Source organism: Dromiciops gliroides, chromosome 2 (assembly GCF_019393635.1).
Source record: "Dromiciops gliroides isolate mDroGli1 chromosome 2, mDroGli1.pri, whole genome shotgun sequence".
Taxonomy (NCBI): domain Eukaryota; kingdom Metazoa; phylum Chordata; class Mammalia; order Microbiotheria; family Microbiotheriidae; genus Dromiciops; species Dromiciops gliroides.
In genome coordinates, this window is record NC_057862.1 from 516,841,965 (window position 1) to 516,857,105 (window position 15,141).

The 15,141-nt window shown below is 37.9% G+C and overlaps 2 protein-coding genes across 2 annotated transcripts; one reads left to right on the forward strand and one right to left on the reverse strand.

Moving 5' to 3' along the window:
* The first annotated feature begins 217 nt into the window (after nucleotides 1-217).
* Nucleotides 218-576, forward strand: LOC122743304 (40S ribosomal protein S20-like). The gene is given in 2 exon segments (XM_043988157.1): nucleotides 218-355; nucleotides 357-576. Coding segments are annotated over 2 exon segments (354 nt in total). The 5' UTR covers nucleotides 218-221.
* Nucleotides 577-10,903: 10,327 nt separating this feature from the next.
* Nucleotides 10,904-11,170, reverse strand: LOC122742892 (small ubiquitin-related modifier 2-like). Its single transcript, XM_043987466.1, has 2 exons — nucleotides 11,017-11,170; nucleotides 10,904-10,959 (listed from the first exon to the last, which is right to left on the reverse strand). Exons 1-2 carry the CDS (start codon nucleotides 11,168-11,170, stop codon nucleotides 10,904-10,906), a joined length of 210 nt encoding a protein of 69 aa, XP_043843401.1.
* Between the last annotated feature and the right edge of the window lie 3,971 nt (nucleotides 11,171-15,141).

Consider the following 15,141-nt stretch of genomic DNA (forward strand, 5'->3'; position numbering starts at 1 on the left):
TGATCTAGAGAAGGAAATGGCAAACCACTCCAGTAACTTTTCCAAAAAAGCCCCCAAAACCCAAATGGTCAGCCATGACTGAAAAACACCTGAACAGCTCCTTGGTGAAGGTACCATCGCTGCAGCTGCTTGGAGTCAGCATTTCGTGTCTCTCCTCCTCCTGACTCACCGCTGTTCGCTCTCACTGAGGAATATGTCGGTCAGGAAGTCGCTCCACTGCCATGGCATTCAAGGACACCGGCAAGACGCTTGTGGAGCCCGAAGTGGCCATTCACGGGATCCAGATCACCCTCACCAGCCGCAATGTGAAGTCACTCGAGAAGGTGTATGCTGACCTGATTAGAGGAGCCAAAGAGCTTGAAAGTGAAGGGATCTGTTTGAATGCCCACCAAGACACTTCGAATCACAGCTAGAAAAACTCCTTGTGGTGAAGGTTCTAAGACTTGGGATCGATTCCAGCTGAGAATCCACAAATGTCTCATTGATTTACATAGTCCTTCTGACATTGTGAAGCATTTCACTTCTATCAGCATTGAACCAGGTGTAGAAGTTGAAGTCACCATTGCAGATGCCTAATCAATCATCTCTTTTAATAAATTGATTGCAATTATTAAAAAAAAGAAAAAGAAAAACAGCCGAACAACAACATGGTTCATCTGCACCTGATTGAATTCAAGAAGAACAGGTAGGTGTTCTCTTGCTATCTTCCGCCTAATCTTACATACCAATTCCCTAATTTCCCTTTTTGTTTAGTGCTTTTAAGTCCAAACACTGTTTTCTTTGGCAAAAAATCTTAAGGAAATCAGAAGTAAGCAACTTTCTCCTCCAGTATCTGTTATCAGCATCCTATTTGCCCCCAGTAGCAATCTTATTTCTTCTTTAACACTTTCCCCCAATACATCTTAAAAAACAAATAAAAATATCTTTATGATACCCTTAATTTTACTAACTAGCCTCAGTTCATGCTGAAGGTAAAGCTGTTTTCTCACCAATTTCAGTTTATAGTTGAGAAAGTAGAACCCTAAAAATATTTGCTTCTGTCAAAGGCTTAAAAGAACTGGAAACTGAAATAGGTTTCTGACTATAATTAAAAGTTGAACTGATAATGTCAAAGGATAGAGGACTCAAAATGTGATCTTAGCCTTCATATCTGCTACTTTCCTGCTAAAGGAGAAATGACTCACAGCTGAAACCTTCCATTGCTGGGGAAAACAACTACGGGAACCTTATTGAATAGAATATTAGATAGATCTGAAGATAGCTGGATTGTTGAAGGCCAACTGATGTAGGAAGCAAAGGAGTATGGTGGCAATGGTAAGGCAAACAGCTCTATAATATTAGATGGGTGAACTGCCCCAGTATATGCACACCATTTTATGCAGATACCTTGCTTACATGTGCTCCTCTTGTGGTATACCCTACTTGTGATCTTCTAGTTTTCTTCTACACTAAGGATGTTTGTTAGAGAGTTAACTCTAGGTTTATAGTGGGTATGGTGTTTTGTTACTACTTTTCTTATTTTAGTATTTAATTGTGATCTTCTACTTGTGATCTTCTTCTAGTTTTCTTCTACACTAAGGATGTTTGTTAGAGAGTTAACTCTAGGTTTATAGTGGGTGGGTATGGTGTTTTGTTACTACTTTTCTTATTTTAGTATTTAATTAAATACTTTTCTTTGAACTTTGTCCCCTCTGGCTGACTAGTAAAAGAGAATATATGAGTTGAGGCCTATGAATATTTTCATCCACAAAGTACCAAGAATCTAGGATAATTTCCTGGGGACCCAAGCTTAAGGTGGGAAGATGGGTAGTACAACATGTGTATTGACATCAGAGAACATGGATTATATTGTTGGCTTCTTTCTTGGGTTTTGTCTTCAATTAATTTCTAGGTATCTCTAGTGTTCTGTAGCTATTCTCTGGGGCATCTGGCTTGAAAGACATAACAGGAAATTTTCTCACTCCCCCTTTCTTTGCAATTTAGAGGTGCATTATGTAAAATTATCTCAGATTGCCTCACTTCCTTAACTGTGATTTTCTCAAAGAGTATTTTTTTTCTGCTCTTAGAATCACATAGCAAGAAACTACACAGTCAGTCAGAGTCATGCATAGAGGGCCTTTGCCAGCTTTCTGCATTACATTAGCACTTAGGGTCTGGGTGCTTGAAGAAGATTTCTTTTTTGTTTAATGCAAAGGCAAATGAAGATGAGGCTTGGTTAGAAAATATATTCCAATGACATTCTATCCTTTGTGATCTATGGTTTAGATTGCAGCATGATGAAGAGGTCATTCTGGGTCAAGTGGCAGTTGCCTGAGGAAATAATAACCTGTGGAATTACAAAAAGGAATCAGCCTACACTCATGAAAAGAACTACCAGCCAGAAGTACTAAGAGGCCTCACTGGAGGTTTGTAGTTCTGTGTAATATATTAATTCAGGTGATTTTTCATTTTCCTTCCTTCAAACCCACCTATAATGTTAATAGGTGACTGGGAAGATGGTAGTACCCTCAATAGTAATTGGGAAGTTAGGGAAGAGAATGGAATTGAGAAAAAAAATAGCATTGTGAACTGGTCTTCAATTCCTAGCAAAATTTTGGAACATAAATGGAAAGTTGGTGAATAGCTAGAAAACGAAGCAATTGCAAAGACCCAGCATGGTTTCATCAAGAATGTCTTGCTAAAGTAGCCTCATTTCCTTTAAATTTTTTTGTTTGTTTTGAATAATGTTCTATTTTTACCCAATTGCATGTAGAAACAATTTTAACATTCATTTAAAACAATTTTAGTTCCAAATTCTCTCCCCTCCCTCCCTGAGATAAGCAATTTGATATGGGTTATACATGTGCAGTCATGTAAAACATATTTCCATATTAGTCATGTTGTGAAAGAAAACAGACCAAAAGAAAAAACCACTAAAAAAATAAAGCAAAAAATAGTATGCTTTGATTTGCATTCAGACTCCATCAGTACTTTCTCTGGAGGTAGATAACATTTTTCATCTTGAGTTCTTTGGAATTGTCTTGGATCATTGTGTTGCTGAGAATAGCTGTTATTCATAGCTGATTATTATACAATATTGCAGTTACTTTATAGAATGTTCTCTCCATAGATCTAACAGGTAAACTATTTCATGCTCCCCTAATTTGCCCACAATATCAATCTTTTATGTTTAAATCATGTATACATTTTGACTTTAACTTGGTATATGGTAAAAGATGTTGGTCTTTAGTTTCTGCCAAACTGTTTTTCAGTTTTCCCAGCAGTTTTGGTCAAATAGTGAATTCTTGTCCCCAAAACTTGAGTTTATCAAACACTGGATTATTATGGTTATTTACTGTTATGTAATGTGTACTTAATCTATTCTAGTTATCTCTCACTCTATTTCTTAACTAATATCAGATTGTTTTTATGGATTATCACTTTGTAATACAGTTTAAGTTATGGTACTGCTAGGCCACCTTCCTTCACATTTTTCTCATTAGTTCCCTTGATATTCTTGACCTTTTGTTCTTCCAAATGAATTTTCTTCTTATTTTTTTCTAGCTTTATAAAATAATTTTTGGTAGTTTAATTGGTATTATACTGAATAAGTAAATTAATTTAGGTAGAATTGTAATTTTATTACATTGGCTTAACCTACATATAAGCAATTCATATTTTCCAATTGTTTAGTTTTGACTTTGTGTGAAGTATTTTGTTACTGTATTTGTGTAGCAGGTAGACTCTCAAGTATATTGTCTACCATTATTTTAAATGGAATTTCTCTTTCCATCTCTTTCTGCTGGACTTTGTTGGTAGCATATAAAAATGCTGTTGACTTATGTGAGTTTATTTAATAGCCTACATCTTTGCTGAAGTTGTTAATTATTTCAGCTAGTTTTTTACTTGATTCTTTAGGATTCTCTAAGTATGCAACTGTATTTTCTGTAAAGAATGATAGTTTTGTTTCCTGATTGCCTGTTCTAATTCTTTTCATTTCATTTCTTGTCTTATTGCTATAGCTAACATTTTTAGTACAATATTGAATAATAGTGGTGGTGGGCAGCTAGGTGGCACAGTGGATAGTACACTGGCCCTATAGTTGGGAGAACCTGAGTTCAAATCTCACCTCAGAAACTTACTGACTATGTGACCCTGGGCAAGTCATTTAACCTTAATTGCCTTAAACATCTGGGGCAATCCCCAGTCATCTCGATATATATCATGCCACTGGATCTAGATGGCTCTGGATGAGAGATTGGTGACCTTGCACAGTCCTCCCTCACTTAAATTCAATTCACTACAAATCATGACATCACCCCAATGTCATGGTCCTCTTTGAGAATGAAAGAAAAATAATAACAAGAATAACAACAATAGTGGTGATAATGGGCATCCATCCTTTAGCCCATATCTTATTGAGAAGGCTTCTAGTTCTTCCCCATTACAGGTAATGTTTGCTAATGGTTTTAGGTAGATTACTTTTCATTTTATAGAAAGCTCCATCTATTCTTATGCTTTCTAGTGTGTTTTTTTAAAAATAGGAATGGGTGTTGTATTTTGTTGAAGGCTTTTTTCCTGCACATATAGAGATAATCATATGATTTCTTTTGGTTTTGTTAGTGATATGATAAATTATACTGATAGTTTTCCTAATATTGAACCAGCCTTGTATTCCTGGTATAAATCCTACCTGGTCATAATGTATGATCCTTGTGACTTATTGCTGTCATCTCCTTGCTAGAATTTTCATGTCTTTTTTAAAAACAAAGTTACTGCCAAAAGAAAATGTGACATAATTTACTTTTATTTTAGCAAAACATTTGACAAAATCTATCATGGTAACATTGATGGAGGAATGTGAGCTAAAAGAGAGTATTATTAGTTATATTTGGAACTGGTTGAATGACTGGACCCTTTGTGAATTTGGAGTTATTCAGTTAAACTCCCCAAAGATCTCACTTTGGACTTGATATATTTAGCATTGTTTTCAGTAGCTTGGATAAAGGTAAAGATGACATGCCTATCAAATTTTCAGATGACACAGAATTAAATGCGTTAGCTAATGCACTACATGACAGAGATAAGATGCAGAAAAGCCTTAACAATCTAGAATATTGAGCCAAATCAACAAGATATTTAAAAGAAATAAATGAAAGGGCTTACATTTGGGTTCAAAAATCAGTTTCATAGATATGAGATAGAGATACAAGTTAGAGGAACTATGGATAGATACTAGTCCATCTGAAAATGATTCTTTAAAAGTGAACTGCCAAAAAAAAAAAAAAAGTGAACTGCAAACCCAAAAGTGTTTTGGGAAGCCTAGAAGACTAATTTGATCTTGGGGTCCATATGTAAGGGGCTAAAATTCTAGCTAGTCTGTCTAGAATATCTAATGAGTGGTCGCTAATAAATTATAAGCTTTAGCAAGAGTTAGACTTTTAAGCATTTATTAAGGAGAATAAGACTTTGGTGAAGAGAGAGAAAGGCCTAGATTCATCTATCTATTAAAGGGAGAGCACTTCTTTAGCTCTGCTCTCCACCAGAGCCCTCACAAATGAGAGCCAGAGCACAAGCCTTGCCCCCTCTTCTGCCCACAAGCAAACATCACTTCCTGACGCCAAAGAAAAGGCACATGTCTTGCCCTCAGGCGCCTTCTCCTCATGGCAGAGCTTTCCTACAGTAAGTCTCCAGCAGGTGGTGTCATTCCAATTGTTACATATATAAGGTGTGGGGGTGGTAGGGAATATGCATTTATTAAGAGCCTCCTATGTGCACTGTGTTAGGTACCTTGCAAATATGATCTCTTCTGAGAGATATAGTTTCTAGTATGAAGGAAGTTATAGTCCCATTGAATTCTGTCCTGGCCAATTACATCTAGAATAGTCAGTTCTAGATACCATATATTAATAATGATATTGATTTTCTCGAGAGCATTCAGAAGAGGGCAATAAGGTCTTTAAGTTCATGCTATATGAGGATTAGTTTGAGCAATGCTTGACCTTGAGGCCTTTGAGATTCTCTGATTTCGTCAAACTTTAGGCCGTCTTCTTCTTTAAGAAAGAATCCTTTGTTAATTGCACAGAATGGGTGTTGTGGGGGATTGTAGAAATGTCTTTGTTGTAATATTTCCTCTATTTAAAGTCAAGACCTGTGCTCTTTTTATTGTAAAGTGCCATCTCTGTGTTGTTACCTAAGGTCACCCCTCTGAAAAACATAGCGCTGTGGAATACACAGCAAGGTCTATGAGACTCCAATATTTACTTAGAAACATATACAAGATGGTTCAGTCCTAAACCTGTGGTCTAGGGCATGGCACACAATGATCACAGAAACATAGAATATGATCTGTATCACCCACTGCTACAAAAGTAGCATCAGCTACATAGGAGGACCATGCTGCTTCTACGACAAAATTCTTTGTGGAATATCAGGGCTCTCTACCTTGGTTAAAATTGTGAAGTTAGCAAAGTTTGCCTTCACTCTTCAGCCTTCCCATTCTATGTCCTTTCCCACTCATTGTATCCACCTCCCCATCTCCCTCAGATTTTCAATTTTTCATGTTTCCTTCTTTCCTTTTCAAAACTTGTTTTCAGTTATTAATCTGGTATCATAAGGCAAAAATGGTTGATAGTAGCTTAAATTCTTTCCAGGAGATAAAGATTTTGTCAGGGCTCAAAGCCTGAAACTGAAAAATAAAACAAAACCAAGCTAATGAAGATTTCTTGTGTTGTCATTGAACTGTATGCTACCACATTAGGAAACAGGTAAAATTTGATGGCCAGAAATGCAGAGGATAGAACTCATCCACTGATGATGAGAGGGCCTCAAAATATTTGCTAGCATGGTTTAGACCAGAGAAATAGCAATGGGTTTCATAGGGGCAGCTATGAGGTACAGTGGATGCAATGCTGGGCCTGGAGTCAGGAAGGCTCATCTTCCTGAGTTCAAAAACACCCTCAGATACTTACTATTTGTGTGACCACAGGTAAATTATTCAACCCTATTTTTCTTATTTCTTCATCTGAAAAATGAGCTGGAGAAGGAAACAGCAAACCATTCCAGTAAGTTTGCCAAGAAAACCTCAAATGGGGTCATGAAGAGTTGGACATGACTGAACTGAAAACCATATTCCATATTGGAGTCATAGGATCTTGTTTCAAATCTTAGCTCTGCTACTTAGTCCTTATGTTATTTTGAACAAGTCACTTCCTTACTCTGGATCTCAGTTTCTTCTATGGAATGAGATGATGGGATTAGATAATTGCTAAGGTCCTCTCCAGCTCTAAATCAATTATCCTTGACTGTGTTGGGAGGGAGAGCTACCCTAAAGACAAGGCCTACCCACCCCCCAATCTCCCTGCACTTACCACTTATGGCTGCCAAATAGATGATCTACTGTTGGAATTGATCTGATTTGTTGTGAGACCCAGAAATAAATCTAAATTTCTGGGCCCATGTCTAAAAACATGATGGACACGAAGGAAGCAAATAATACCCAATTTCTGCTTTTTTGGGCAGATAAGGAAAAGGCTTCCCTTTTTCTTTTAGTAAGGCTGAATTAGAATATGTCTGCTGAATACCATAAGCATCTTAGAGAATGATGCTATACAAACACGGGGCATTATTATTTCAGTTTGTCTTTTAAACTAAATGGAAAAAGAGGACAAAAGGCAATGGATAGATTAGGATAGACTAAGATGTAGAAGAAAAAGTACTAGATTTAGAGGCTAAGTATTTGAATCCTGGCTCTTTTACTTTTAATTTGTGTGTATTGGAATAGTCACTCTAAGTCTTAGTTAAATGGGAGTTGGAACTGGTTGATATTTCAAGTTCCTCCCGATTCTGAATCTGGTGATCTCTTCCTGCCCACTTCAGGAGCAAAAAGGAACTTCGCCTCAATTATCTGCAAAACACTTTCCTTTCACAAATTTAATGAGAATGAACTACAGTAAAGCTTGGAATGTTGTTGCCCATTGAGACTGCCATCCTTTCCTGTTTGTCTTGGGATGATCTGGTATTCTGTAGACAGTGACGGTAGAGGATGTTAGAAGTCACAAGTTCACTTTGGGCCAGAGCTGTGTAATCACATTTTATGCTGTCCCATTCTGGTACATTCCTACTCAAAAGTCACAGGGAACACAAGCAAAAAGAGACTTTCCAGCAGACATATGTGATGGCAACTGTTTTACCCACTGAATTGGCCTGTGGGTACTAAAAGATTTATGCCCTGCCTTGTAAACATGATGATCCGGAAGCCCAGATGCTCCAGCTTAGAGGCCCACTGCCAATGAGCCCCCTGCTGAGGGTTCACCAGCAGTGCTCCCGGTTGGGAAGAGCCTCATGTCTGTGTTATCAAAGCAGCAATAAACAGTGATGGGTTTCCTGCCTGGGAAGAGGCTATCTGAAAGTCCTAACTGATAGAAAAACACACACATACAACACACAACTTCTGGCTTTTGTGCAAGGGGTCTCTCTCTGGGAAATGTCTGTATAGATGACAGGGGAGTAGGAGTGGTAGACAGGCCTAGGGGCTGGACAATATCAGCCACATAAGCAATATGAGGTCATCCTAGCTAGAATCTGCTCTAGGCAGTTCATGAGAAGCATGGCAATATAAGGCCAAGATCAGGAGACTACTGACTTGCAGTTAGGAGAGACATGGGTTCAAGTCCCTCCAGCGACACTCTCTAAATATAGGATCTTGGACAAATTAGTTTTACATCTCTGAGCTTCATTTTTTTTTTTTAGTAATAATAACTGTCATAAACACTTTATAGGGTTTTTATGAGAATAAAATGAGATGACAAATACGAAGTTCTTTGCTAACCTTTAAGAGCTATGTAAAAACCAGTTATAATTACCCCTACGTTTCCATTCCCTTCATACCTGGCTTGTTCTTATATTCTTACAATGCAGTGACACTGGCCTTCTTGCTATACCTTGCATAAAACACTACAACTCCTGCCTGCATTTTTGCTGTCTCTCATACCTGGAACTCTCTCCCTCCTCTCACTTCCTGACTTCCTATCTCAGATAAAATTTGATCTTCTGAAACAAGCCTTTTCTGGTATTATTTCCAATTTATCTTGTATATTGTATATGTCTTGTTTGTATGTAGCTTGTGCATGCTACCTTATAACATGTGCTCCTCGAGGGACTATTTGTTTTCCAATTTCTTGTATACCCAGCACTTAGCACAGTAGTCTAGAATATAATAAATGCTTGCAAACTTATTGACTTACTCATCTTCTCTCCAGGAGAGATATATACAGTACTATAGTATGTACTGTTTATATAGTGCTCTATATCATGTGTTAGGAATAGCCTTGTGCATGGAAGGAATCAACAGCCATCTTCAATGAATAATTTGAGGGAAAATCCTCCTGTGGCTAAAATATCTCCTTTACCAGCTCACCACTATTAGAATTCCTTTTTTTAAGCTTCAAAATTTGGATGCAATTACATTCAAATCTGAGAGAAGATAAGGAACTGTTATAATTCTGTTTCTTTTTTTGGGGGGGGGTGAGGCAATGGGGGTTAAGTGACTTGCCCAGGGTCACACAACTAGTAAGTGTCAAGTGTCTGAGGCTGGGTTTGAACTCAGGTACTCCTGAATCCAGGGCCAGTGCTTTATCTACTGCACCACCTAGCTGCCCCTATAATTCTGTTTCAAAGAAGGTTGGAGGGTGGGAGGAAAGATGAGGGCACTAAGTGAGTGAACTGAATGAGGTGGGGAGAGGATGTCAGTGGCTCAGTTGGGAAGAATATTGAATGAGAAGACTGGGGCCACTGAAGGAAAGTTCACTATTTTGGTCAGGACTGGGCCATACCACTCACTGAACTTTTAGAAGGATGGCTGAGGATCTTGAGACTGGATAAAATCAGGAGCCACACAAACAGCATGGGGTTCATGACTGGAAACTTTTTCCTAACTATTTCCAATGAAGATGCAACTCTACCATTCCCCACATCTCTCTATGATATATGATATGATAAATGATCAAAGGATATGAATATGCAGTTTTCAGAGGAAGAATGTAAGTGATCAATAAACTTTACCCCCTAAGATGCTTTAAATCACTAACAATTAGAAAAATGAAAATAAAAATAACTTTTGTTCTACCTCACACTCATCAGATTGGCAATGTTGATGAATAAGAAAAATGACATTGTTAGTGATGCTGTGGGAAAACAGATACATTAATGTACTACTGATGGGTCTGTGAACTGGTCTAATAATTCTGGAAAGCAATTTGGAACTGTGCCCCAAAAGCTGTAAATGTGCATATTCTTTTTTTAAAAATTTATTTAAAACAAGAAGTGTATTTAAACAACAAGATGTTTGACTTGAAGGGGAAACTATCTATGATCAATTTCTTTATAGTAATTTATCCCTACTGAGAGACAGAGATTGTCCAACATTTAACAGCTACGTACAAAAAGTTATAAAATAGTCCTTGGTTTTACAATGATAAAAAGAAAAACATTGAAATTATCAAATCAAACAAAGTATGCAAGGATTTTTTTTTGTGTTTTTGTTGTTGTTGAACAGTGAGAGCAAAATAACTTACTGGAATATAAAGATAAAAGTTGGATGAGCATGCCACTAATGGAGAAAAGGGATATTTTCACAGAACCAGTTTGTTTTTCCCCTCCCCATCTCCATTTGCTGTTGATTAAAACATACCATCGAACATTTAGTTAAAAAATACGCATTATGCCTGTGCACATACACCAATTACTTTATGCACAATAAAGGAATGGGGGAAGGGAATCAAAGAAGAGAAAAAACTATATTGCAGTAGTCAGGATGTGGATGAACCAAATTTTGGTTTTCTAATTGTGAATGTATTATTTTCCTTGGGAGCACAGTTCTGGAGTAGAGTTGCAGGTCCTCTTTTTAGTAACCACCACCTGTCTGCTACTGGAATACCTCAACTGTATCTTCATCCTCCATTTCCAACTGTGCAGGTGTGTCTGTTTCATTGATTGGTTGCCCATCAAATCGGAATTTGATCTGCCTCATTGACAAACCCTCTCGTTCACAATAGGCTTTCATTAGTTTACTAAGTGGTGTGTGCCTCTTAATCTTAAATTGCACCGCCGAACCATCTTGTCCTGCCGCCTTCAAATTAATGTGGTCGTTGTTTTCAGTTTTGACTCCCTCCTTCGACTTTTCGTCAGCCATGGAGAATCCAGGGGTCTCCTCAATCACTGCTTCACAAAAGAGGCACCAGGATGGTCCACTCCAAGGCGTGGGGGGGGGGGCGGGAAACAGCAGCAGCAGGAGCAGCAGAAGGAAGAGGAGGAGGGGAAAGATGATGGTGGTGGTGATGGAGAGGAAGAGGAGGAGGAGGAAGAGCACATACATATTCTTTGATCCAGTGATACCACTACTAAATCTAAGAGATCAAAGAAAGAGGAAAAGGATCCTTATGTATGAAAATATTTATAGAAAATTGAGGGGTTGGCCCTAAATAGAGGAATGGCTAAACAAGCTTTGGTATATGAATATGATGGAATACCACTATACACAAAGAAAAGACAATGCACAATAGGAAATGATACAGACGACAGTTTCAGAGAAACCTTGGAAGACTTTTATGTATTGATACAGAGTAAAGTGTGTAGAACCAGGTAAAATTATTTATATAATAACAAAAATATTGTAAAGATAACTTTGGAAGGCTTATGAACACTGATAAACACAACAACCAACCATGAGTCCAGAGATACCACCTCCTGATAGGTGATGGACTCAGAGTGTGTGTGGCCAATGTGGGGATTTGTTTTGCTTGATTATCCATGTTTGTAAAGGGGATGGTGGTGCTATTTTTCTCTTTTGCAGTGGGTTAGGAATTGGAGAGAAGTTGGATTTTTGTTTATTGAAAAAAAATTTAATAAAAAATGCAACTCCACCTTCTTGGATGCCTAGGTCTTCCCAAGTCTTTTGAGCACTTTTAATGAAAACTCTCCCTAGGGGCAGCTAGGTGGCACAGTGGATAGAGCACCGGCTCTGGAGTCAGGAGGACTTGAGTTCAAATTTGGCCTCAGATACTTAACACTTACTAGCTGTGTGACTGGGCAAGTCACTTAACCCCAATTGCCTCACCAAAAAAACAACAACAAAAAACCCCAAAAAACCTCTCCCTGCTGAAGTTGACTTTCATGACATGAGGGATATTTCCACTCTGGACAAAGCGTATGAAGGTAGCAATCTCTGTTTTCCTTTTAGGAGGTAAAAGGAGAGAAATTCACTGTGTGACCCAAAATAAATAGAGAATAACAGGCCCATTTCCGCATGCCTCTGAGAAGGGGAAGAACAGAACACAAAAATGTGCTTTTTTGTGTACTAATGGGAAAAGGGGACTTTCAGAAGGCACTGGCCACAATGCCTAAAAAAAGTGGTGTCAGTTCCTCTTCTAATCATTCCTCTTTGCTTCTAGTGAAAGGACAGAGAAAAAGACTGACACTTAAAGCTGAGGATCAGGTCCCAGAGTGTTGAAAAAGAAATATATTTAATTCCTTTGCCTACTGAACATAGTTCATATCCAAAGAAATCTGGCCAAAGTTGATTTCATTGCCAGATTCATCCAAGCCACTTTGAAACTCAAAGGAAAACAGGTACATATTAAAACAGATGCTTTTTTCCCTTTCTCAAAGAGAACCTGCCATCATAAGGCTTAAATAAATAAGTGCCTCACTTTTCTATTCCACTTTAAGGTTTACAAAACATTGTCCTCATGTCCAGCTGCTCTGCTTGGTTTTGATTCCTATATCATTATTGTGCCTCTCTCTCTCCTTCCCCTTAGATCCGCTCATCACCAGGAAACATCCTCATGGACATTGCTTCAGCTTTGGTACTCACACTTCATAAGTACCCTCAGTTGCCTCTACCCCTGTGATTACAGCACTAGAAGGCAGAGGAAAAACTACTCTCATAGCCTCCCTTTATAGAATGCTCAAAATCCCAGCCATTTCTTCATTTGCCACCAGTTTCCCTGCATGGTTTTGATTCCAATATCATTATTACACTGTGGGGTACCCTCTGCTGCCACCTTTCCCTCCTTTCAGGTTCCTTTTGCGTATTGTCTTCTTACATCAGATTATAAGCTCCTCTAGGGCAGAGACTGTCTTTTTTTTTTCCTTATTATATAATTTAGTACTTAGTACAATGCTTAGCACACAGTAGGAGCCTAATGTTTGTTGTATTGTGAGAATTTGTTTTGCTTGACTATGCATATTTATAACAAGAGTTTTAGTTTTCTTTTTTCAACTGGGGGTTGGTTAGGGAGGCAGAAGGAAGAAGATAAATGCTTATTGGCTGGAATTTTTAAAAAAATTAAATTAAAATAAAAATAGGGTTAGGGAGGCAGAGGGGAAAAGATAAATACTTATCTCTTGTGAAAACATTTTTTAAAAACCTCCCAGTGTTTTCACAATAACTCTGTGATGTAGATACTACATGTATTATTGTATCTGTTTTATAGATGAGGAAACTGAACCTCACAGACCTTAAATGACTTGCTCATGGTCATATAAATTAGTAATTTACAGAGTCAAAATTTAGGACTTACTTCTCTTGACTCTAAATGCAGTGCTTTCCTCACTATACTATGTTGCTACTCTTTAGAAAAATAGATAGAATCAACTTTCTTAAATGACACCACTTCACTGTGACCTAGTAAATGGTAGGAAGGAAATGTCCAGCTGTGAAAGTTCATTACATTGTACCCAATCTCTCCAGAGACTGGATGGAAGGAAGCCCCACTACTCTAGTGAGTGAAGTCATTGGGGAAAAGCCTTGTTCTGTCAGGGATTGGACAGATTGACCTAGAAGGTATTTTCCATCTGTAATTTCTGTGATGCCATGAGGATTATTTCTTCCTGACTATCAGCTAAGACAAATAATGCTTATTATGACTTTCCATTTGGAAAATAACCCATGAGATAAATCATGGAATCATAGGATATCATAATTGAAGTGATCTTAATGAATTCTCATCCAACCCTTTCCCAGTGAATGAATCCCCTTTACAATATACCCAAACAAGTGATTATTCAGGTTCAGCTTGAACACTTCCAAGTTGCCATGTTGGTGGCTAATAATTAATATGCTGAACCTTGTGCAATATTATACTGAGCTCACAAATGGAAAATGATAGGCTTTCAATAAGGGTAGATGCCAATCAATCAATATTTATTAAATGCCTACTATGTTCCAGGCATGGACCTTAGAGGAAAGTTGAAATTAGTAAAGGTCAGATAAGGGACCAACCTCTGAATCCTTAATAGAAAGAAACTGATCTAACACCACCCCTCTAGGGCCTCTCCCATTTGAACCTTCTTCAGTTCCACATTGAAGGGAGCCAGGGATCACCCAGATTTAGATTCTTATCACCAGACCTGGATTATGGTCACAGCCCAAGTGGTCTCCTTGACTCCATTGTCTCTCTTCTCTAGGCTGTTCTCCATAGAACTGCCAAAATAATCTTCCCCAAACACATGGGTATAACTCATGACTATGTCATTTCCCTATTCAAAAACCTTCATTTGCCTATCAAATGAATTTTAAAGTCTTTTGTCTAAAATTGAAGATCTTTCTTAATTAGCCATGCCCCCTACCTTTGCAGCCTTAGCTAAAATTAGTCTACTCCATATGTGTCATACTGCCCAGAGCCTTTGATTCAAGTTCTTCCATATATACTTGTTATTTCCTCTCCCCATTTGGAAATTTCAGTCATCTCTTAAGGCCTAGCTCAAATACCACTTCTGCCATAAAGTCACTATTAGGAACCTCCCCCCCCCCTCCCAAGGATAGTCTAGCACTTTGTATTTAACTTATGCTACCATTGTGCTCTATTTTGCATTACAGCTATTTGTGTATGTGTCATTAACTCCCCACCCCCACTAGAATATAATCACTGAGATCAGGTACTATGTTTTATTAAGGACAATGAAATTAGAGACTTTGAGATATTTTACACCTATCATATTGGCTAAAATGATTGATTGAAGGGGAAAGCAACAAATGTTTGAGGGGATGTGGAAAAATTGGGATACTAATTCACTCTTGGTAGAACTGTGAACTGATCCAACCATTTTGGAGAGCAATCTTCAGTTATGCCCAATGAGTCATTCAACTGCCTATACTCTTTG

Excerpts from the sequence above, each read along its gene's own strand:
- LOC122742892 (XM_043987466.1), bottom strand. The coding sequence starts at position 11,170 with ATGGCTGACGAAAAGTCGAAGGAGGGAGTCAAAACTGAAAACAACGAC. Across the intron at positions 10,960-11,016 it reads AGCCTATTGTGAACGAGAGG|ACACACCTGCACAGTTGGAA; the intron begins GTTTGTCAATGA and ends TCAATGAAACAG.